At 43.8% G+C, this 22,879-nt stretch overlaps 3 protein-coding genes across 3 annotated transcripts in view; 2 read left to right on the forward strand and 1 right to left on the reverse strand.

Annotated features, from left to right (window-relative positions):
• The first annotated feature begins 558 nt into the window (after positions 1 to 558).
• LOC310948473 (uncharacterized protein) lies at positions 559 to 1,960 on the forward strand. Its single transcript, XM_083915618.1, has 3 exons — positions 559 to 1,232; positions 1,319 to 1,390; positions 1,473 to 1,960. The coding sequence occupies exons 1-3, from the start codon at positions 563 to 565 to the stop codon at positions 1,628 to 1,630; spliced, it is 900 nt and encodes a 299-aa protein (XP_083771744.1). The 5' UTR covers positions 559 to 562; the 3' UTR covers positions 1,631 to 1,960.
• Positions 1,952 to 5,715, forward strand: LOC310948472 (uncharacterized protein). The gene is made up of 8 exons (XM_083915617.1): positions 1,952 to 2,071; positions 2,177 to 2,272; positions 2,409 to 2,480; positions 2,568 to 2,627; positions 2,723 to 3,421; positions 3,693 to 4,729; positions 4,815 to 4,898; positions 5,123 to 5,715. Exons 5-6 carry the CDS (start codon positions 2,874 to 2,876, stop codon positions 4,150 to 4,152), a joined length of 1,008 nt encoding a protein of 335 aa, XP_083771743.1. The 5' UTR covers positions 1,952 to 2,071; positions 2,177 to 2,272; positions 2,409 to 2,480; positions 2,568 to 2,627; positions 2,723 to 2,873; the 3' UTR covers positions 4,153 to 4,729; positions 4,815 to 4,898; positions 5,123 to 5,715.
• A 7,961-nt stretch (positions 5,716 to 13,676) lies between these two features.
• The window catches only part of spdl1 (spindle apparatus coiled-coil protein 1), a gene marked incomplete at both ends in the record, with an annotated part of 20,366 nt that continues 11,163 nt past the window's right edge, over positions 13,677 to 22,879 (reverse strand). Inside the window, 6 exons of the mRNA XM_083915914.1 lie at positions 13,677 to 13,833; positions 14,579 to 14,648; positions 14,800 to 14,991; positions 15,136 to 15,202; positions 18,617 to 18,737; positions 21,122 to 21,228. Of these exons, the coding sequence (XP_083772040.1) occupies positions 13,677 to 13,833; positions 14,579 to 14,648; positions 14,800 to 14,991; positions 15,136 to 15,202; positions 18,617 to 18,737; positions 21,122 to 21,228 (714 nt within the window). The remainder of the gene's footprint in view (positions 13,834 to 14,578; positions 14,649 to 14,799; positions 14,992 to 15,135; positions 15,203 to 18,616; positions 18,738 to 21,121; positions 21,229 to 22,879) is intronic.

A 22,879-nucleotide genomic window follows, 5' to 3' on the forward strand; every position in this document is an offset into this window, starting at 1 on the left:
TTCCCTTGTGTAAGTTCATTACTGTCGTTAATATTTCAGATACAGGGGAATAACAGTACACTTTGAATGAGCAGCGTGTATAACGTCTGTGTCTGTCTGTCTGTCTGCTGTACTGTACAGGTGCACACTTTGAATGAGCAGCGTGTATAACGTCTGTGTCTGTCTGTCTGTCTGTCTGCTGTACTGTACAGGTGCACACTTTGAATGAGCAGTGTAAATAACGTTACTACACTGTGTGTCTGTTATAAAGCTTACATGTAAGATGGAGGTAGAATTGCTCTGTAATACATAAATAATAATACTGTATGTGAAACAGATAATTAGTTATTATCTGTCTATCTGTCTGTTTATTGTTACCTAGTCAAAACAAATGCTAAATAATGATTATATGATTGATGATACAATTCTGTGTGTGTGTGTGTCTGTGTATATATATATATATAAATGTGCATGTTTACAATAGTGTGCATACACTTTTAATCATTACTATATAGTATGCATTGTGCTTTGCTATGCACAGGAGAAAATGAAGAAGAACATCTTCAGCTTCTTTCCAGGAAAGATGACGGTGTCCTTCAGAAAGGGCCCATCAGGCCATCTGCGTCAGGACCCCTCTGATGAAGCCATGAGGATGAAGACTCATCCCTCACTGCAGGACAAGTCTCCACCTCAGAGACAGGACCTAGTGAGGACCAACGCCCTCACTGAGGTCCTTCAGCGGGGCGGGGATGTGTCGGACCGACAGGAGGTGATGGGGGAGTATCAACTTCAGTTCGGAAAATACAAGGGGAAGTCATTCAGGTGGCTTTTGCAGAATGACGTCGGCTACACCATCTACCTTATGCAAAAGGTAGAAGATGAGGAGCAACGTGGGACCTTCAATCCTCAGGGAGCCAGCAAAGACAGCCTGCTGTCATTTCTGGACTATGCCAGAAGCTTCCAGGAAGTAGAGGACCTGAGGGAGTATCTGTCCTCCAGAAAGCCTGCTCCCCCCGTGGCCTCAGATGGGGACAACATGGTTGGTTTCGGACAGAGGGCCAAGGACACCTGGAGGCAGGTCTGGGAGAGCAGGGCAGATGGGTTTGCTGGCTTCATTCTGGGGGTGAAGTGTGTGAAGAACAGTAGGATGGACATGCTTCAGCAGTATATCCAAAGGCAGCAGACAGCCGAGTCTTCTCCACCACCTGTCTCCACCACATCAGCTGCCTCCATAGCGACATCCACCACACTTGGTCAGTTCACAACCATGCACATACTGGTTTAATGTGAACATTTAATGTACCTAACATGTCATGAATGTTATTGTTTAATCCCCTAGTGATGGAGGAGGACGAGGAGCTGGAGAGAGAGATGTTAGAGATGTCTCCGTCTAAATACAACACGGAACCAAGTAGGTGGATCTAGTTTAATAAAAAGAGTTTTCTAAAGTCTTACTGTACATGATAAAAGTCTTATGTCCCCTGTGCTTTCAGGGCCATCAGCAGCAGTCTCCAGATCCCCGACTGTGCCTCCAGCAACAGGTTTTTCTCCATCACTGTGGAGGGAGGATTCTGTTTCACCAGAATCCTCCTGCTACTACCGTTCTCCGTCAACTCGTTTGTTATTTTGGCCGTGTTCTGGCCTGTTCTGATGCTTGTGATCTTCTACTCTCCTACTAACTGAAGGAAATAACATGTCAGCGATGAGGGTAAGTGTTTTCTTTTTTTGCATGCTTTTTCTCAGGTTGTCATTCAAGGATCTGGCATGTGAAATATCTATCTAAGATATATTATAGGTTACCATGCCACATCCTTGAAGGACAGCTGGTGTGATTATTACAGTATCTGTTGATAATGTTTCTGTGCTTTTACGTTTGAAATAAATCACAGTTCACAGTCAACAGCAGCTGTAGTTTCAGTGTGTAGCAGCAGTTAGTGACAGAAACATTGTGAAGCAGAAACAAACTTGACGGTGTGATGACACTGACAGTGAATATGTTTGACAGCACACAGGACGAAGCCCACAGCTGCTGCGACTGTTCCCTCACCTGCTGACCCCGACGACCCCTCTGTGACTGTCACTTCTCTCAAAGGTTATTGTGTGTTTATTTCTTAAAACCATCCTGAACGTTGTGTGATGTTATTACTGCACGTGCTCTGTGACCAAACAGTGTGGCCTTTGCTCTTTAATCCCACAGCCACGGAGAAGGCCCCGCTGCCTGTCCCTCCTCAGCTGCTCGCCCTCGCCACACAGCTTGGGATAGAAGAGCAGCCACCCAGTGTGTTCAGACCAAGTATGTATCCTCTACATGAGTGTCTCACATTCATATCCCTTTTATTCTAATGAACAGAAGTGAGTTTTTCAATGTGTTATACTGTCTAACACTCATGTGAAGTAATGTTAACATCTGGTGTCTGTTTTTTCCAAAGCACCTGGAAAGCCAGTCTCCCAGAGTTCTGCTGTTGAGCCCGGGTTAAAAGCAGTTCCATTTCTCCCTGAAGGTAGTAAATGCTTTATTAAGGAATATCTTACAGTTATTTTAATGTGTATGTCTTGCACAAATTTCCTGTTTTATCTCACCATCTTAGATTCATCATCAAAAAACCGTGCTCCTGTGGAGGCACAGAGAGACACTGTCCTGCATGAAGGTATGTATTTCTGCCACAGGGTGGTCATTAACACAAAGCTCTCTTGCCTTTTTTCGTACCGTGTATGTACCGTATTGTTTGATTATGTTTTTCAGCTCTGCCATGTCCAGCACCTCCTGTCCCTTCAGCCTCTGTCCCAGGCTATGATCAGGACGTTGCACACTGGAACTGCTCCCAACAGCAGAGACTTTGGATGAAGACTGAGATGGAGATCTGACCTTAAAAAAGGCCATCTGGAAGTCTGTGATGGATGAGATGCGGCGCAGCAGCAGATCACCAGAGGACATGTCCAAGCAGCTGACTGAGGCACTCCATCTAAAATATGAGAGAGCTCACCTGGCCTACCTGCTGAGTGTGCAGAACGTAAGGGATGCTGAGGCAGGAGCTTACGGCCAGAGAACCATCACTGGGCTCCTCAGAAGAACTGACACTCCAGCTCCATTTGGAGGATATTCCGATGATGATGGCTGGTGCGGAGTGTCTGTTTCTGCACACTACCTGGTCAACTGCCTCGTCCGGGAGTATCAGTGGCAGGAGCAGCTCCTCAATCTGCTGCTGCAGGGGACCTTTGGACAAGCCTTGAGGGCTGATCACCCCCGCAAAGTGGCGAGGAAGGTGGTGCTGTCGTCCGGCACCATGTCTTCCTATGCCATAATGAATGAGAACTGGATGATTGTGAGCTGGGTGATGCTGCAGTCAGAGTGTGATCGGTCCCTTTATCCGATGTATGAGGGTCTATCCCAGCGCTACTCTGCAGGAGGAGTGGAGAAGGCAAGCTGCCAGTGGGTGGACAGGTAAACACACTGTCTTTCAATTCAACTGAATTAGATTTTTGGACTTATTTTTCATTATAGTTTTGTTTATTGTAGTGTTATCTGACTCCTCTTGTTAGTAGTCTAAATAAAAAAACAACAACACACAAATAGATTAAAAAAGTATATTATTTCATAATAATGTTTGTTTGTTTATTTAGGATCCTCATCAGCTGTTCTTCCTGTAAATATAATAAGACCTGCTCTGTATAAAACATAATGTTTCTAATGAGATTTCTTTTCTACGTTTTAGAGACTGCTGTGCTGCCTTCAGGATATTGCAACCCGGGCCTCAGGAGCACCTTTTGTGGGACCACTGGAGGACCTCTGAGGCCACTATTGCACAGGCTACCACTGGGAACCTTGAGAACAGCAGCGCATCCAGAAGCAGGTTCAACAAGAACATCACGATCAAGCTGGACTTGTTTCATTGCATGCGCCGCTTTACAAGGGAGTGTGTCTCAGAGCACCATCCTGTGTACAGCTCTTTCTGCCAGTTCCTTTCTGCAGCGTTCCTTGTTGTGGACCAGAGCGACCTGAAAAGGCTCCGGGAGGCGTACAACTTCTGTGGCATATCCCCTGCTAATCCCACCAAGCAGCACATCCGTGAGCACTGTAGGACCAGGGTGCCACAGCCCAGAGAACTGCTGCAGAGAGTGGAAGATGTTCTACATAACTTCCACCTCTCAAAGGGCGCCAATGCTCCTCTTTAAGGCCTCCATGTTGAAGGTGTGGCGGATCCAGCGTGTCCACATCCTAAGAGGCTGCCTGAGCGTCCCAGAGGTAGGGGAGGGAACCCTGTACAGGTTTGGTGGAACCTTGCAGCTCAACTACACAAAGGGCGCAGGAGCTGCTGTACCTGTTTGGATCCCTGTGAGAGGCACGTCTCAGCAGGAGGGCTTCCACCTTCACCAGGCTCACTGGGTCACAGGCAACCGGGTGTCCTGTGAACTGTTCCAGGCTCAGGCAATGACGGGAGTGGTGCGCTGGAACTTCCAGAGGCTGGTGGACCTGAAGCTACCTGATGTGGAGCTGCCAGCTGTGTTTGACCCCCTGTTGATTTCAGAGATGAATGCAGCCTCTGTAAAAGTGACAGGGAGGGCAAAATACTCAATGCTGCAGACAACCAACAGGAAAACAGGGGAGAGATTTGGACTGCAGTATGTGGAGCCAGGCTGTCGTCCTGTGTTCTTAAACTGGGACAAGAACAGGACACAGCCCAACATCTCAGCTGCTGCAGCCATGGAGACAGAGGATCCCTGCCCTGCCGCTGTGAGCACGGACTCTCAGGTAATCTAGGTTTATGACTCACTGTCACTGACTGACTGACCAGCAGACTGGCCCACTGAATCACTGTATTGATGCTGTTTTTCAGGAGAACAGTGACGATCCAGGAGGAGCAGCACCTGTCCTGTTGTCTATGCAGCAATCAGAAGCAGTTCCCCAGTTTCAGATACAGGTAACTCAAACCACCCACCTCCCCTCACTCAGACAGGCGTCACTTAAAAACAGTTTGCTCGGAATAGAGTTCATGACAATCATTTAGATTTTGTCCATTAGTAAGAATTAGTAAGCTAAAGTATGCAAAATGCGAAAATGAAGGGAAAATATAATAAATGTGACATATTGAACAGCTCAAAAAATAATATGATAAACATATGCTTTGTTGTTTAAATCTGCCAGGGGTAGCACCGCTGCCTGTTGCCTCGTCTCCCAGGGCCACCCGCACCGGACCCATAACGACTGACTCTGCCCCCTGCCACAGCCACCCTTACACCTCCCCTCCCCTCCGTCATCTGACATCATGCCCCCCCCTACCCCTACCCCTACCCCCTACCCTACCCCCCCCCCCCCCCACACACACACACACACACACACACATTACATCTGAACTCGGACTCTAACTGCTATTTGCACTTCACTGCACTACCTCACTTTAATGAACAATACCGCTCTACCTCGATTCAACAAATGTCATTGCACTGTTACTGTCTATTTATTATTATTATTATCTATTCACTTTACAATCCACTGCCACTTTACATTTTTTACTCTTTGTATATTTTTACTCTTTGTATATTTTTATTATTTTTATTATGTTGTATGTATATGCCGATTGCACTGGGTCTGAGAGGACTGTAATTTCATTTTTTGACAATAAAACTGACTTGACTTGACTTGACTTGACTGGAGGTCTTATTCAGGTCCTAGATCACAGCCGGTGGCCAGAAGCCATGAGAGCCGCCATCGACGGGCTTCTAATTAAACACCATGGCGTGAAAGACACTCTGAAGCGGGTGGATGCAGACTATGCTGCCATGGTCCAGAGGACTTGCACTGACCCCAGCAGCCTTCTCCATCCAACCACATGGCAACATATCTCAAGATATGTAAAACATCTGGCCAAGCTAAAAAAAACATCAGCTCCTCCATCAACACAAGCACAGAGAAGGTTCTGGAAAGACAGCAGCTGTGGCAGAGTTTGACCACAGGCAGTCAAACGGTCAGTGTGCCTGTCATCACCCTGCCTCCTGCACCTGTTAACCCTCCACCTGTGGCTGCGCCCCAGGATGAGTCACTGAGTCGGGCTACAGTGGAGAAGATTGTGAGTGAGATCCTCCAAAGACAACAGCAACATCAGCAGCAGAAGAAGATAACAACCAGAAACTGTTTAGCCTGTGGTCAGCCAAAGTCCCAGTATCTCTGCGACGGCTCTTCAGTTCATTTCTTCTATCAGGCAACAGCAGTGAAGTACTTTTACTGCTCCACGAGGGTCTTTAAGACATTCAAAGATGAAGGCCTCACAAACCCGCGGATGCCTTTTGAGGAGTTTGCAGCGTCTCCGTTCTTTGAGCGGGAGCTGGAGGGTGCCAGAAAGCGAGGCGCAGAGTGGAGGAGAGTAGTAGAAGAGAGAGCGAAGAGGAAGTCAGCGGTGCAGCTGCCTACGGGTCGTCTGTGCAGGTTCTGTCACCAGCCGCTGAAGCAGAGCCTACACAGCCACCACATTCACGCCAGCTTCCACGGAGTGCCGGGGAAATACATCTACTGCCCCACCAGAGTGCTCTCCCTGTACCAACCACAGGGCATGGAGAAGGAGATGAGCTGGACCGACTTTAAACTCTCTGACTTTTATGAGGCTGAGAGGGACCGATGGGTCGCAGAGAAGGGAAAGTGACTGCATACCCCCCAAACCCCAGATATACCTTCAGACACACATACGCACACACACACTCACACACACACGCACACACACACGCACACACACACACACACACACTCACACACACACTCACACACACACACGCACACAGACAAACACAAACACACACACACACACACACACAGACAGACAAACACAAACACACACACAAACGCACACATGCACACACACACACACTGTACATGGCTGTCGCTACATGTTCAAAACCAAAACATAGATTTTTTTATTTTATAAATGAAAATGAAGATGCTGAAATTAAAAATATAAAAATAAGTGGTTATTACTATATTATAATGTATAATTTATTTTAAAAATACCACTAATTATAGAGAAAGGGTGGGACTAAAGAAATTAAACTTTTTTTCCTACTCCTTGTCAAATATGTGAATTTAATTTTTTCTTTTTTGTTTGCTTGAGATGGTAAGATCATTTTGCTTTATTATTGTTATTTTTAGAATAATTTGTTTGCTTTTGTTTTCTGTAAATTATTAGATTTTATATATTTATGAATGCACAAATATCTGCTGTTTTTAATCTGTGATCTGCTGTTTATTATTTGTTTTATTCATGCGTTTTCAACCATGTCAGTTGAGATTTTGTGTTTTAGAATTTAGCTGTTTTTCAATAAAATATTTCATTTAAAGCATCACTGTGACTGTCTTTATCTGGGAGGGGGAAGAACTAGTCATAAAGAAATGATTTTATTAAATAATATAATCTATTACTGTGTTTACTTTATTGGTGAAGTAATAGTGATACAAAATAAATGAATTAAATATTATAATCATTAATGTGCTCAACTGTATGCTTACGCATCAACACAATATATTAATGAAACCTTAGAATAATACTAACATCATTTTGGAAATGAATATCTTTCTTGTGTAATTATTTAAAGGGTGTTCTTTATGTAAATCACTGTCTAGTGTTTAATCTATTATTTGTATTGCTATTATTATTGAGTTCAGTTCAAGTAATATTATTAACACTGCTACTTTAGTTCAATTCATTTTTTACCAGCAGCAGCATGTAAAAGTTGCATTATTGTCCATTCTTTAAACAATATGGTTTTATCATCTAATTATCATCCTAAACAATTCTTTCTACAAACAAATTGTGATTAGTTTAGCTTTAAACGACTGAATCTGATAGTTTTGTGTTATGAACGCATGCTGTGTTTAATATTCTTGGTTGTATATCACATTCATTGGTTAACTCTTGCCAGGATTGAACCTGTGACTTGCTTGCAGGGCTTTTCTTCAAGGAAAGTCCTCTATACCTATACGCGGGTGGCCCTTGCGAAGGTTCCAGGTTTGCATCCCGGCCTGGGCCTTTCTGTGTGGAGTTTGCATGTTCTCCCCGTGTCTGCGTGGGTTTTCTCCGGGTACTCCGGTTTCCTCCCACAAATCCAAAGACATGCAATTGATTACTCTAAGAATTGCCCTTAGGTGTGAATGGTTGTCTGTCTCTGTTCGTCTCTATGTGCCCTATGATAGACTGGCGTCCTGTCCGAGATGTACCCCGCCTCACTCCCGTTGTCAGCTGGGATCGGATCCAGCCCTCCCGCGACCCCGACCCCGGGATAAGCGGCTGAAGATGAATATCCAGGGACGGTTCTAGACCAATTTTACTGGGGGGCAGATTGGGGCCAAGTGTTTTGTCAGAGGGGCATATTTAACCCAGGACAAAAGAGAAAAGGACAGTGTTCAAGCTTTCAAAATGTTGTTTAATATAATAATAAGTACGATACTGTACTGTAGTATGACTACTACAATAGTGTCTTTATACCTGAATCACTGTACAATTTAAGACTACAACCCTGTATATACATCTGATTAGCACTTTATTGCCATTTATGTATTCAAACCCAGTATAAATCACCTGTACATTGTATATTACTATTGCACTTTACTGTTACATTTGTACTGATTTCACATTACAGCAACTGTATTCTGCGGTTTTGGTGTTTTTGAGGTAAGTTTTTACCATATCACAGTTTATAAAATATTACAGTGTATGAAAAGAAGTTCACATAGAACAGCTGGAATGTGTGGGATTTGGTTAAAGGCAAAGTTTAAAGGTACAGAAGTTTGGGAGAAATGCACTGTTTTCCACTTCCACAGAAACTACAACCCTGTTTCCAAACGAGTTAGGAGGCTGAGTGAAGTATTCATAACCAATGATTTGTAAATCATCGAAAGCTCATATGTAGGTGAAAATAGCACAGAGACAACATTTCAAACGTTGAAACAGAAACATGAATTGTTTTTGAAAATGATCTCCTCATTTAGAATGTGATGGCAGCAGCAGGTTTAAAACAGTTGGACAGGGTCATGTGACCCACTCTGTTGCACCACCTCTTCTTTTAACAACACTCCTTTGGGAACTGAGGAGACATACTGCTGTCATTTTCAAAGGGGAATTTTTCCCATTCTTGCTTGATGTAGGTTTTGAGCTGCTCAACAGTTCAGGGTCTCCTTTGTTGGGTTTGATGTTTCATAATGCTCTAAACCTTTTCAATGGGACCAGGTGTGGACTGCAGGAGGCCACTTAGCCCCCGGACCCTTTTACTACGGAGCCGTGCTGTTGGAACACGTGCAGAATGTACTTTGGCATAGTCTTGTTGGCTCAGGAAGCAGAGATTGCTGTTCCGTCCATCCAACACCATCTCTTGTTGAAAAAGACGTTGTCTACTTGGCAGCATCAGTCGTACACCTGTATATATGGTTCAGCAGTAAAGGAACCTTCACAAATGTGCAGGCTGTTTTCAAACGTGTTGCTGCATCAAATTTAAAATGATATTTCAAATAAACAATATTTCTCAATTCTCAACATTTCATATGTTGTCTTTGTGCTATTTTCAATTAAATATGAAGTTTCAATGTTTTAAAAAACATCATTCTGTCAAGAGTCGGTTCGGTCAGTACCCTACTCTCTCCCTTTTGTGAGAGTTTGTCTCCCTCTGTCTGTGTTTCCCTGCATGTGTCTCCCATAACATGGAGCCCGGGGACATTGATCCCCCGGGTTTTTCCGTTCGTCACGCGGTTACCTCCCAGGGAGTACTGCTCGGTAAGCATTCGCTGACGCTGCAAGGGATCATGGAGAGTCTCGGTCAGTTGACTGCCTGCATATCTCGTTTGGAGGCACAGGTAGGACCTCTCCTTGCTGCTCCAGTGAATGCTGAGTCACCCGCTACTACCGTGAGTACTCTCCTCCCTCGTGAGCCCTATGTTCCGGCACCAGAGCATTATTGTGGTACACTGGGTGAATGCAGGATTTTTCTGTTTCAATGCTCTCTGGTTTTCGGTCAGCAGCCTCTCACATACGCTAAAGACAGCACCAAGATAGCCTATGTGCTTGGGTTGTTGTCCGGTAGGGCTCGAGTCTGGGGAGCTGCGTTTTGGAATAATCCCCTGACTCAGCAGGCCACTTTCCAACAGTTTTCCAGTGAGATTATGTCTGTATTCGATCATCCTGTTTCTAATTGCAATTCCAGCAATCGGTTGCTGGATCTACGCCAGGGTTCCGCTTGTGCAGCAGATTACTCTGTTGAGTTTCGCACTCTAGCGGCTGAATTAGGATGGGATGATTGGGCTCTCCAGAGTATATTCTTTAAGAGGCTTAATGAGGAGGTTAAGGACAGTTTAGTGGGTAGATCTGAGACTGCTAACCTTCAGGAGGTTATTAGCCTCGCCATAAAGATAGACAACCGTCTACGTGAGAGGCACCGTGAGAGGGGGTCAGTTTCCCCAGTTACGCCAGGTCCTCTCACTAGTTTCCACTCCCTATGTACCTGTGAGCAACCGGGTTCCCCTGTCTCCCGCTCCAGTCCAGGAGGAACCCATGCAGCTAGGTCGCACCCGTTTGACACCCACGGAACGTCAGTGGAGATTTAGGGGTAGATTGTGTATTTACTGTGGAGCTCCCAATCATCAGTTAGCCAACTGTCCTATACGGTTAAACTGTCAGACTCACCCGTCGCAGACGGGGTTCTGGTGAGTCGTTCGGTTGTCCCTGATATTCCCCCTTAAACGTATTTACCTGGACGTAGTGTTGAATTGTGAGGGTAGAGAGTTTTCCCTCCAAGCATTAATTGACCCTGGTGCTGACACTAACATTATTGACTTGGAATTTGTGAAATCCAGTGCTATTTCTGTGAACCAGCTCGAGACTCCATTAATGGTAAATAGCCTCAGTGGGAACGAGCTCGCTCAGATCTCCGCGGAGACTTTACCTTTAATCATGTCTCTTGCTGGTAACCACTCTGAGTCAATTGCCTTCCACGTTATGCCATCGACTAATGCTCCTGTGGTTCTTGGTCCTCCCTGGCTTATCACTCACAACCCGGTATATCGCCGAGGTATTTAGTAAGGCTAAGGCGTTATCCTTACCTCCTCACCGCCCTCATGATTGCCCCATTGACTTGTTGCGCGGGTCAACCTTCACTACTAGTCGTCTCTATAACCTGTCAGGTCCCGAACGTGAGGCGATGGAGACTTGCATAAATGACTCGCTTAAGTCGTGGATAATTCGTCCTTCCTCTTCTCCACTGGGAGCGTTTTTTTCCTTTGTGGCCAAGAAGGACAAGTCGCTACGCCCCTGCATTGACTACCGTGGTCTCAACAACATCACGGTCAAGAACAAGTATCCCCTCCCTTTGATCAATTCCGTGTTTGAGCCGTTGTATGGAGCAACAGTCTTTTCCAAACTAGACCTCCGCAACGCGTATCATCTTGTGAGGGTGAGGGAGGGGGACGAGTGTAAGACAGCGTTCAACACTTTACTTGGACATTTTGAATACTTAGTGATGCCGTTCGGGTTAACTAATGCCCCAGCCTTCTTTCAGGTCCTAGTTAACGACGTGCTTCGTAATACGCTTAATGGCTCAGTCTTCATGTACCTGAATGACATCCTAATCTTTTCCAAGGACTTGAATGAACATGTGGTGCACGTTCGTCAGGTTCTCCAGCGTCTTCAGGAAAATCGTCTGTTTGTTAAAGCTGAAAAATGCGAGTTCCACGTCTGCTCCGTGACATTTTTGGGGTATATCATGGAGAGTGGACAGGTTAGGGCGGGACCTACGAAGGTCACTGCGGTGGCCGAATGGCCGAAGCCCACCTCCAGGAAGCAACTACAGCGATTTTTGGGTTTCACTAACTTTTACCGTTGTTTCATCATACTACAGCCAGGTAGTTTCACCGATGACCAGGTGGACGTCCCCCTCTACTCCTTTTGACTGGTCTCCTGCCGCCAACGACGCTTTTCTGACCCTGAAGAAGCGTTTCTCGTCCGCTTCAGTGCTGGTCCAACCAGATACTGCCCTTCAGTTCATTGTCGAGGTGGATGCCTCGGCTCTGGGAGTGGGGGCGGTTCTGTCCCAGCGGGCAGTGTCTGATAATAAGGTTCACCCATGTGCGTTCTTTTCCAAGAAGCTGTCGCCCGCTGAGAGGAACTACGTTTGTTGGGCTACTTACCCCCTCTCTTTCCGGCTCAGGAAGCAGAGATTGCTGTTCCGTCCATCCAACACCATCTCTGGAGAGTTCGTCGGGCATGGAAAGACCCGAGGGGCCTTGCTATGGACGGCAGAGCAGAACCGCAGGATGGCGGATCGCCATCGCATCCCTGCGACCAAGTACAGACCAGGACAGAAAGTATGGTTAAACTCCCATGACATTCCCCTGAATGTCGCATCTAAGAAACTCGCTCCTTGCTTTATTGGCCCCGTCGGGATAGAGGCAACCCAAATTATTAACCCAAGTGCTGTCCGCCTGAAGCTCCCTGCATCCCTCAGGATCCGTCCTACCTTCCATGTATCCCAGTTGAAGCCAGTAGCCACCAGCACGTTGTGCCCGCCTGCCGTCGCCCCTCCACCCCCTTGTACCGTTGAACCCCCATCCGGCGTTCAAGGTCAGCTCCATTCTGGACGTGCGACGCAGAGGACGTGGGTTCCAGTACCTGGTGGACTGGGAGGGTTACGGTCCAGAGGAGAGGAGCTGGGTTTCGAGATCCCTTATCCTGGATCCGTCCCTGATCCGGGACTTCTACCGGGCTCATCCAGGGAGGCCCGGTGGAGAGCCTGGAGGCGCTGGTTGAAGGGGGGGGGGGGCACTGTCAAGAGTCAGTTCGGTCAGTACCCTCAACTCTCCCTTTTGTGTGAGTTTGTCTCCCTCTGTCTGTGTTTCCCTGCATGTGTCTCCCTCTTGTTTCTTGCGTCTAGGTCCGGTAACTCTCTTTGAAAGAGGGTTTTAATAAATACATAAAATCTGGGTGAGGCAGTTTATTTCTTTTAAATAATAATCATTCATCGTATTTAGTGTGAGGGAAATCTGCACCTCCTCTTGGCTCTGTCAGCTTTAGAAAATGTATCCTTGCTGCCTGTGAGCAGAGACTTTGGTCAATCACAGGTCATTTTAGAGAGACAGCGTTCCTATTGGCTCAGGACAGAGGGGGGAGAGGGAGAGCTGCAGGAAGAGCTCTCATTTTTTTTGCTTTTTAGTAAGTCCTCAAAAATCTTATTCAACTAACACTCATACGATTTTATCGACAAATGGATTTGTTGATTTCATGGACAGATCTTTAAAACTTTGGAGTTTCTCCATAAAGAATTATGCAAAAAAATCCACTGAAATCGTGAGAACCCCCTGATCTCTCTGGATTCTTATGTGGTGAGTTTTTAAAGCGGAGGGTCAGGGACCTACTTGAGGTTGCTTGATAAGCAGAGATGAACACTATATAGTGTTTAATATGATTTATTACTCGTTTTGGAGCCACCACTATGCAAAAGATCTAGTGAAAGTAAAATATCATGGCAAAATATGTGAAATAAATCTATTTGCAACACTAGCAGATCATTAAATAGATCAATTTTAATGTCAGGAAAGTGACACAGAACAGGGTATAATGCTAAATGTTTTTAATAAATGTAAATATATTGAAAGAATGGAGCACATACAGTGAAGTCAGCAGAAATAAACATTATACATATATATATGTAGACATTAGCACATTGGATGAGTGCTACTGCTGAGCGCACTGGTTCCCCATACTGCTGCCAGCGCCCACATGGATTACCTCCACTGCCGTCTGCTTCCTTCTCTCCTCCCTCTTCTTCTTCTTCTGCTGCTGCTGCTCCTCCTCCTCTGTCTCCTTGTCTTTGCAGTCAGTCACGGGATAGCTGAAGGCACAGTCAAACATACCATCACTCAATATCACTGTTCACTTAACACTGGTTAGTCCTTTGTCCTCTAGATCTACAGTATTTCCCCACCAACGCTGACCTGACCTGCTGAGTTTCTATTGCTCCTTTCACACCTAAGATGTTCATTCGTCTGACAACAAAAACCTTCAGTTAAGTTGATTCTTTGCCTTCAGTTAAGTTTTACTGTCACCAATGAAAGATATGTATATACATGCTAGGTATTTTTCACAAGTAGGTCCCTGTTAAGTTGTTCTTTTATGATTGTGTATGAGGACACGCACAATCATGTGTGCATAGACTGTATATAAAGATGGACAATGTGGCTCCACTTCCTCCCACTGTGAAAAAAGGGAAGCCAAAATATTCTGGATACAGGTGCCGCCATGTTGGAATTTTAGAACCAGAGTCTGTGTGGTAGGGATGAGGCGGTATCGAAGTCCTGCTCATACACCTGTCCCATGCTGAATTCATTTCAGACCTTTTAGGTAACACAAACGTATGACATTGAGTGTAGTTTTAGTTAATACAAATGCTTTGGCGTAGCCTGAATCATTCACATGAATTTAATTTTCCAAAAGTCGTTATTTTGCTTCTTTCCTTGTGTTTGAATTCGTTGCGTTTGAATCTGCCCACCAGGAGTCCAGTGAGCAGCAAGAATGAAAAAGGTGCCAACCAGCTCGCTGCAAAACCATACCTGCCTACTCCAGTCAAACATACTGACCTGGGGTCAGGAATCACAACAGGCTCGTCTCCACTGATCTTCAAACACTTGGCAGGACGTGCCTCAGGCTCTGAACCCATAACACAAAATTGCAAAAATTAACAGTGACACTTCATCACATGGACACCTATTATACTGCCTTCCTCCTGTTGTGTGTATTTCTTATGTTAAGTAACTGGACACATTTTTATGCTGAGGCAGCTGACTTCTGATGCACAGACCTTGTGTGGAGCTCACTGCCTCATCTGTACAAGAAGTATCTGCTTGAGGGTCTGCAGTCTTAGCATCTGTGACATCCATCTCTGTGGTAACAACCAGCTCTCCCTTGCCCAGCGTGGTCTTTTCAGACGAGGGTACGATGTCAAAAGGAAGCTTCTCTTTCTTCCTCTTCTGGATCAGAATCTTTTTTTCCTCTGGAGACAAATATCACAGGAGGCAGCAGTGTTCCAGTCATACAGTTGCACAAAATGTACCTGCATCCATGTTGCTAGGCAACCAGTCCTCAGACCTCTCTCCATAACACCAGAGACACATGACCAATGTGTTATTCTACTGACCTTCAGGTTCATACTTGTGCTGTAGCTCCTCTACCCGTAGCTGCAGTCTGAGCTTGTCACTCTGAGCCTGCAGCAGAAGTATAAAGTCAAACAGAGCAGAGTGTGTGGAGCTCACTCTTGTGTTTGCATCTCACCAGCATTATTGGGCCTCAGTCACTATCCGTTCTCAAGACATTGCTTACTAGCTCACGTTTTAGGATTGAAATTCTTAGTTGGAATATTTTCATAAACTCAAAACATTAAACAATACAAATAATAATAATAAAGCTAAACATTTGTACCATTGCAGGCAGACAAAAATAGAAAGACAAAAATCATTTAAGCAAAAATAAAAACCAAAAGCACAACCCAATACATATATATAATAAAAAAGTGGGAAGTATATCTTCCCAGCCCTTCTCAATTGTTAGTAGTATTTAATTATGTTTAGTATATATATATACCAATTATAATTCATAATATATTAATCACTACTTACCTTTACTTTAAAAAAATATTTCCTATATATTATAAATACAATTTCAGCATATTTATAATTTATATTAATATATACAGCACTTTTCTTTACAAAAACATATACATCTATTTCAGCATAATTATTTATATTAATAATTTATAATATATTCATCACTTTTCTTTACAATAATATATACATTTATTTCAGCATATCTATAATTTGCATGAATAATTTATATCAATCCCTTTTCTTTACAAAACATATTTATTTCAGCATATTTATTGATACTTTACATTTATAAGATATCTATCACTTATTTACTTTATAAAAACATATACATTTATTCAGCATATTTTATAACTCAACTCAATATTATTTGATATAATAAATTATCCCCCTTTTAAACCAACAAAATCAATAAATAGCAAACAGTAAATAAAGCCTAAATAACTAAACCGTAAATTCTTCATTCCTGTACTTTATGAATATTTTCTCTCTTTAGTATTTTTATTTGGGATTTGTTCTTAGGTAAGTGACAATGACACAAAGGGTGTTCAAAACAACAATGGCATGGCATTCCTCCAATCAGCTCCCAGGTATGTTTTACAGCACCTGTCCTTTTCAACTCAGTGTCTGATGTGGCCTTCTCAGATGGTTCTGAGGCAACAACCAAACCGAAATAGATAGATAGATCGATAACTTTATTTATCCCCGAGGGGAAATTAGGTCATCGTAGCAGCGGTACAGAGCAATCAGAAGTACTAAAATGAGATAAAATATAAAATACAAAATATGAACAACAATAAAATAGAATAAAATAGAAGTACAGTATCGCAGAAAAAACACTATATTAAAATGTGCAATGTGGATTTTAATGTGCAAGTGGGATAAGGTGCATGTCAGTGATCACTATGAGTAGTGAGAGTTTATTCCCTGAGCGTTGCTCAGCGTTGTTGTGCAACGTTGTAAAGTCTGACGGCAGCAGGGAGGAATGATTTCCTGTGCCGTTCCTTAAGGCAGCGGGGTTGAATGAGTCTGCTGCTGAAGCTGCTCTGAAGCTTGTCCAGGAAGTAAAGCCGGCTCAGGCCCTTCTTGTAGACTGCCTGTGTGTTTGTGGTCCACTCCAGTTTATTATCCAGCACCACACCCAGGTACTTGTAGGAGTCCACAATGTTTATGTCTGTCCCACCAATGCAGACTGGAGAGGGCGGGGGCTTGTTCCTCCTAAAGTCCACAACCATCTCTTTCATCTTTGCCACGTTCAGCTGCAGGTGGTTCTCCTCACACCACTTGACAAAATTGCCGACCAGGTCCCTGTACTCGCCCTCCCTTCCACCCTCTACACGCCCCACAATGGCCGTGTCTTCAGAGAATTTCTCCAGATGACACGACTCAGTGCGGTACTTAAAATCTGCAGTGTAGGTGGTGAAGAGGAAGGGCGACAGCACGGTTCCCTGGGGGGCGCCAATGTTACTGATCAGGCGGTCAGACACACAGTTTCGTAATCTCACATACTGCGGCCTGCCCGTCAGATAGTCATTTACCCATGTGACGGGAGGAGAATCCACCCGCATGTTCTCCAGTTTGGCCTTCAGCAGCTTGGGCTGGATTGTGTTAAAGGCGCTGGAAAAGTCAAAGAACATGACGCGGACAGCGGTGATGGGTCTATCCAGGGAGGAGTAGTAGTAGAGAAGAGGTAGTTGCTCGGAGGAGCAGCAGGGGGGCTGTTGGGGGAGCTGGGGTCAAACCTGTTGAAAAACAGGTTAAACTCGTTCGCACGTTGTTCATTTCCCTCTGCTGTTCCTCCTCCTCTCCTCTGGAAGCCGGTGATCTCACTCATCCCCCTCCATACATCCCTGGTGTTGTTGTTTTCCAGTTTGGATTCCAGTTTCCTCACTCTCCTTGATGCTGTGTTTGAGTTCTCTCTGAACACGCTTGAGCTCTGCACGGTCCCCTGACCTGAAGGCCCTCCTTTTCTCGTTGAGTAGGGCCTTCAGGTCACTGGTAACCCATGGTTTGTTGTTTGGGTAACAGCGGACCTCTTTACTGGGGATGGTGTTGTCAATGCAGAACCCAATGTAATCAGAGACGCAATCAGTAATGCCATCAATGTCCTCACCGCGTGGTTTGTACAGTTCGTACCAGTCAGTGGCTTCTAGAGCACCCTGCAGTGACTCCATGGCCTCAGGAAACCATTTCCTCACAGTTCTTAATGTCACTGGTTGCTGCTGAACCACAGGCGTGTATGATAAATAAAAAAGGTACCTCAGCGTTTTGTTTGGGATAGACAATTGTCGGCCGGTGCTCCTCCCTTTACAGACTTTCGGTTGAGTATTCTTAATACTCTCAAATCTTTCTTTGCAGTCTCATGCCCTTTTATGGGGATTGGTGGGGCGTTAGAACAAATTTGAGAAAAAATCTCATTAGTAAATGAGGTCCATTGTTTAGTGTTAATTATTGGAAACAGTCAATAAACAGTCACTAACTATAGCTTAGGGCTACAATATGGATGTGTGTTATTACCGTACTTCTGACTCTTCCCAAGTTACCATTTGTCACTGTCACACATAAGTGTGTATACATCTGGCAGGCAGAATGACTGATCAGAAAGGTCAACTCAAATGTTGACTGATGCTGCTGCTGACATGTTTCTGGATCCTTCTGTTGGACAAACGGCAAATATCCTTTTACTGACATGTTTCCTTTCTGAGCTCTGCCCCCACGCTGTTAGCACGTGATAGGCTTTGTTGATCTGATTGGTTGATTTGGCCTGTATAGTGTTGAAAGACAGATGGTTTATCCAATCAACAACCAGTATTTTCACCCTTCCAAAAAGATCTCCAAACAAGAGTTCCCAGATGGCTATGCTGAGACAATGAGAAGCATGGGAATCAATTCATCTGGCAGAGTCAGTTTAACGATTTACTACTTCATACTATAAAACTACACAAATCCGTTTTTTATCCTGTTTGATCAGTGTCTATTGGTAGTGGCAGCTCCAGTATTCATGGAGATAAGTGTTACCTGTTTGAGCAACCGGTCAGATGCGAAGAGTTTCCTCTCCAGCGCTAATGCTCTCTGGCTCTCTGAAAATGATTTCATTCTCTGCAGGGAAAGCTCATCTCCCAGCCGCTCTGCATCCTTACTGACGACACAAAAACACATTCAGTTAACCAAGGACCATATGCACACAGACATGGACACACTCCTTTCAACTTATAAAGTTTCCTTAACCCATCACTCATTTTTCTTTTTTGAAAAATGACAAGATTGAAATTACAACTGTATATAATATTTGTGACTCAGAGTTGCTTCACCTAAAGCACAAGATGAAACTGTTTCAGAATGGGGCACCTGTCGCCAGCAGCTGGCTTTAGCCAAGCAACCACCACAGCACTTCCTGGTTGATCCAATAAATAAAGGTTTCTTAATAGAGCAGTTTCTAGTTGACCCCCATGTTAAACAGGACGTTTTCACAGCATAATTAAACCTGTTTAAGGCCTAGGACAAAAAAAACATTCTAGTTTGTATGTTTAGGTCATATCTCCATGACAACACTGAGGGGTGAATTTTTTTGTACCAGGCTAGTTTTTATTTTATTGGAGGATAAAGTTTATGAATAATTAGGGGCGTGGTCTCTTCAGTGACAGCTAGCCTCTGACCCTCACCAAGATGGGTATCTCACCATCAGTGTCCAGTGTCTCCCCTCCCATTATATTAGGGGGGCGCTGCGGCCCGCCCCAATGGCACCCCTGGTCCCCTTGATTGTGAAGTCAATTTTATGTAATTGTATTTTCTGAACAGCATCAGATCACAAGAGAAGTCATTTAAGGCTCCCTTTCCCTTTAGTTTGTTTACTGAAAGGACAGAGCTGTTCTAAACAGCCTTATGTTATTTATCTTATTTACACAACAGCATGTTAATTCTGTCTCTACATGGCTGCGTGTTTACAATTCTCAGAAAACTCAGTGTTGGAGATTCACTTGTTCAAAGATCGTCTGTTCAATTGTTTGGGAAGATGCTCCACTCCTTACAGGAGAAACGAAACTGAAACTTATCAGAGATCCTTTATTACTTAGTTTGAGAAGATGATTCTAAAACATGATTAAACAAACGGAAATTCTCTCTTTTTGTTGTGCTTGAAACTGAAAAGTGATTTTCGATTTTACTTTGACCTGTTTCTATTGGGAAACATTATTTGGACATTAATTATTTAAAAGACATTTCTGATGTCAAGTGTAGCTCATTGTGCAATACACTGATTTAAACTGAGTTTGTATTGTGGCTCTGATTATTGCTGTATAATTGTGATCCTCCTGTCTGGTGACTTGTAACACCGTTTAACACTGATTCATTTATCCATGTGGAGATTGACCTTTAATACGAACCCAGCCATTAAATTGTCTGATTAAACACTGACTGACACGCTAACAAAAGTGCAGTGCATTGGAAACACATGAAAACCATGATTCCTTAAAATTTTTACACTAATCTTATCTCCTCTCAGTGGTGTGAACTGGCAGATTTCAGAATGCTACAGAAACTTTCTTTATGAAACTTTTGTCTGAACTGGACTTAATACTAGTTAATGAAGCCTCACTTAAAGTGTAATTCCGGCATAAAATCATCCCATGTCTTTTTCGGCACTTACATTCATCAAATAAGCCATCCACAGACTTTTTCCGTGTATTAACTATCAACAGAGAAATCCCGAAGAGTCGTTAATAGGCAGCCATGGCTAACACTGATTAGATCAGGACATAACGGTGAAGGCATTGTTGGTGCTTTGTTTTTTGTGTAGGGACTCTTTTCATGCTGCTGCAGAGGTTTGCTATTAATTTCAGCACTATTAGTGGTAAAAAAAGACGTTTTAATGGCTTCACTTTACTGCCCGAGCTAATCTCGGTTAGCCACAGCCAACTGTTAGCGACTCTCCCAGATATCTCCGTTAATAGTTGTTACATGGAAAAAAACTGTCTCGATGGCTTATTTGATCTATGTTAAAAAAACAAAACAAACATGGCATGATTTTACGCCAGAATTACACTTTAATATAAGGGGTGTAAGAAAATAGCAATACACTGGAGTATTGTGATATGTTTTGGGACAGTGTCACAATGTATTGAATTATAACATCTGTATCATATGATCATATTTCCAGATTCTTTCCAATACACAGCTCTACCAAATATGAGGATATAGAACCATCTGACAGACCTGAAATTGTCTTGAATGGGGAGGCAGGAAACAAAGGTCTTTCCCAACATTGCCACCATATAGTTTTCAATAAAGGGAGTTTTCCCCATCACCTCTCTGTGGACTGCTTCTCCACTTGGCTAGCTGTAGTTCAGTCTCCGCTGTTTTTTAACTTTGTGATAATTTATGAAAAAGACTAATGTACCACACTACAGGAGGCGTAATGTGTCAAACTGCTTTAAATGTTATTTCTGGTACATTACAGTTAAACCATAGCGGTAACAGCTTGATCAAGTACTGCCTTGTAAGCCATGTGCAGGCTGTTAAACTCACAGAGCGTTGTTGAGCTTCATTTGGAGCAGGTCAGTGTAGTAGGTTTCATCTTGGCCATGTCCCATTTCTGTTGGTGCAGCACTGGCTTGCTGAGACTTCGTAATCCTCTACACGCACACACACAGAAGAAGGGGGAGAGAAAGAGACAGATGCACACACGAGAGTATGTTGTAGATTAAAGAGTCTGGTCTCAACCTGTCTACATGAAAAGTAGATCTGTTATGAAACAGAATGGACGTATGTGGATGCAATGAACTCTCCCATTTTATTTAATTAAAGATTTAGGTCCTGTAGCCTTTAACAATGTAACATTACTCAAATTCACAATGTAGTTGAAATTCTTAATTTGTCACCAGAGGTTTTCAGTGACAACTACAAAAATGTTCTGAAGAATCCGATTTCTTCCTAAGTCTTTAGAACTGGAATACCTGGACTCCTGATAACGCGGCAGAAATTGTCCCGTAACGTAACATGGTTAACTTTTTACCAGGGGGAACTCAAATTCATTCAGAGCATTTCTCTAAAAGGAAACTCAATAAAATATCTTACAGTAGCTCAGTGCCAGCTCTTCCTGCTTCAGCTTCATGACTGTGGTCAGAAATCAACGGAGGGGACACATAAATTTTGTCCTCTGGCCGGAGTCTCCGGAGCTAACCTCCGTCACTGCACTCTGCAGCAGAAACAACACACAGGACTACTTGGCTGGTCTTTATTTGGTCTCAAAACTGAAAACTCTCTGCTCTCTCCTCAGCAGCGTCCTGAAGGACCTCTGCCCTGAACCAAACACTGTCGATGAGCTGCTGCAAATGTATTTCAACCTTTTATGGAGCAAATTTGCATCACTGGTGGTGGATGAAAAAAATCGTAGACATGTAGTTTGCATTTTCATGTTTATTCGTCACACCCCCAGTGTGTAACAGCCTTTAAGGCTCACCTCACCTTAGTGGACTAAACAGCTGGTTTGGTCTGACATTTTTTGGGGATCCTCAGAGTCGGCCTTTTTAATCACTAATACTGCTCTATATAACAGCAAACCTCTGCAATAGCAAGAGAAGAGTCCCTGCACATTAACCAAAGCACTAACGCTGCGTTTGAAAGACTTACCTACTGGCCCCTGTACCAGCTTCTCTCATGATAAAGTCTATTGAAGTCAATAACCAAATGCAGGAAGAAGCCCATTGATGACTTATTCCAGCAAAACACTTAAACGTTGTGGTTTGTGGCAGTTTGATGAAATATCTTATACCAAAGATTAAATATATCATATCTTTACATACAGTCTATCGCACTGAAGTGGAGACCAACTCTAGCTGCAGCGTTGAACTGATTCCCCATTAAGTCTTCTCATAATCCTGTCCTCTCGTGCACTTGTTTTACGTGGACGACCGGCCTTTTTGAGGGACTTAAATTAATCTGTGTCCTTGTAAAGTTTCAGTCTGCTTGAAATCACAGACTGAACGCCCAACCCTCTCTTTGATGGCTGAGAGGGTCATCCCTTTGTCCATCTGGACAACCTGCTGTCGCAGGGTTTCAGTCCCCTTAGAGCAGCTGCCATCTTACAAAGTAATTATTGTGTCCAACAATTCAGTCAATTGTCACCAGGTGCAGATTAACATCAATAACTGGGAGGGATCTAAAAGTGTTCTCTAATTTTGCTCACTGCCCTTTTCACAAAATAAAGGTTATAATAAATAAAGTGTCTTGGTTATTCAAAAAAAAACATGCACGTACAGCAGTGGTATTGCCACAGTGGATATT

Source organism: Echiichthys vipera (genome assembly GCF_963691815.1).
Source record: "Echiichthys vipera genome assembly, chromosome: 6".
NCBI lineage: Eukaryota > Metazoa > Chordata > Actinopteri > Perciformes > Trachinidae > Echiichthys > Echiichthys vipera.

Coding starts and splice junctions, on each gene's coding strand:
- LOC310948472 (XM_083915617.1), top strand. CDS start 2,874: ATGGATGAGATGCGGCGCAGCAGCAGATCACCAGAGGACATGTCCAAG. Junction 3,422..3,692: donor AGCTGCCAGTGGGTGGACAG/GTAAACACACTG, acceptor TCTACGTTTTAG/AGACTGCTGTGCTGCCTTCA.
- LOC310948473 (XM_083915618.1), top strand. CDS start 563: ATGACGGTGTCCTTCAGAAAGGGCCCATCAGGCCATCTGCGTCAGGAC. Junction 1,233..1,318: donor AGCGACATCCACCACACTTG/GTCAGTTCACAA, acceptor TTAATCCCCTAG/TGATGGAGGAGGACGAGGAG. Junction 1,391..1,472: donor TAAATACAACACGGAACCAA/GTAGGTGGATCT, acceptor CTGTGCTTTCAG/GGCCATCAGCAGCAGTCTCC.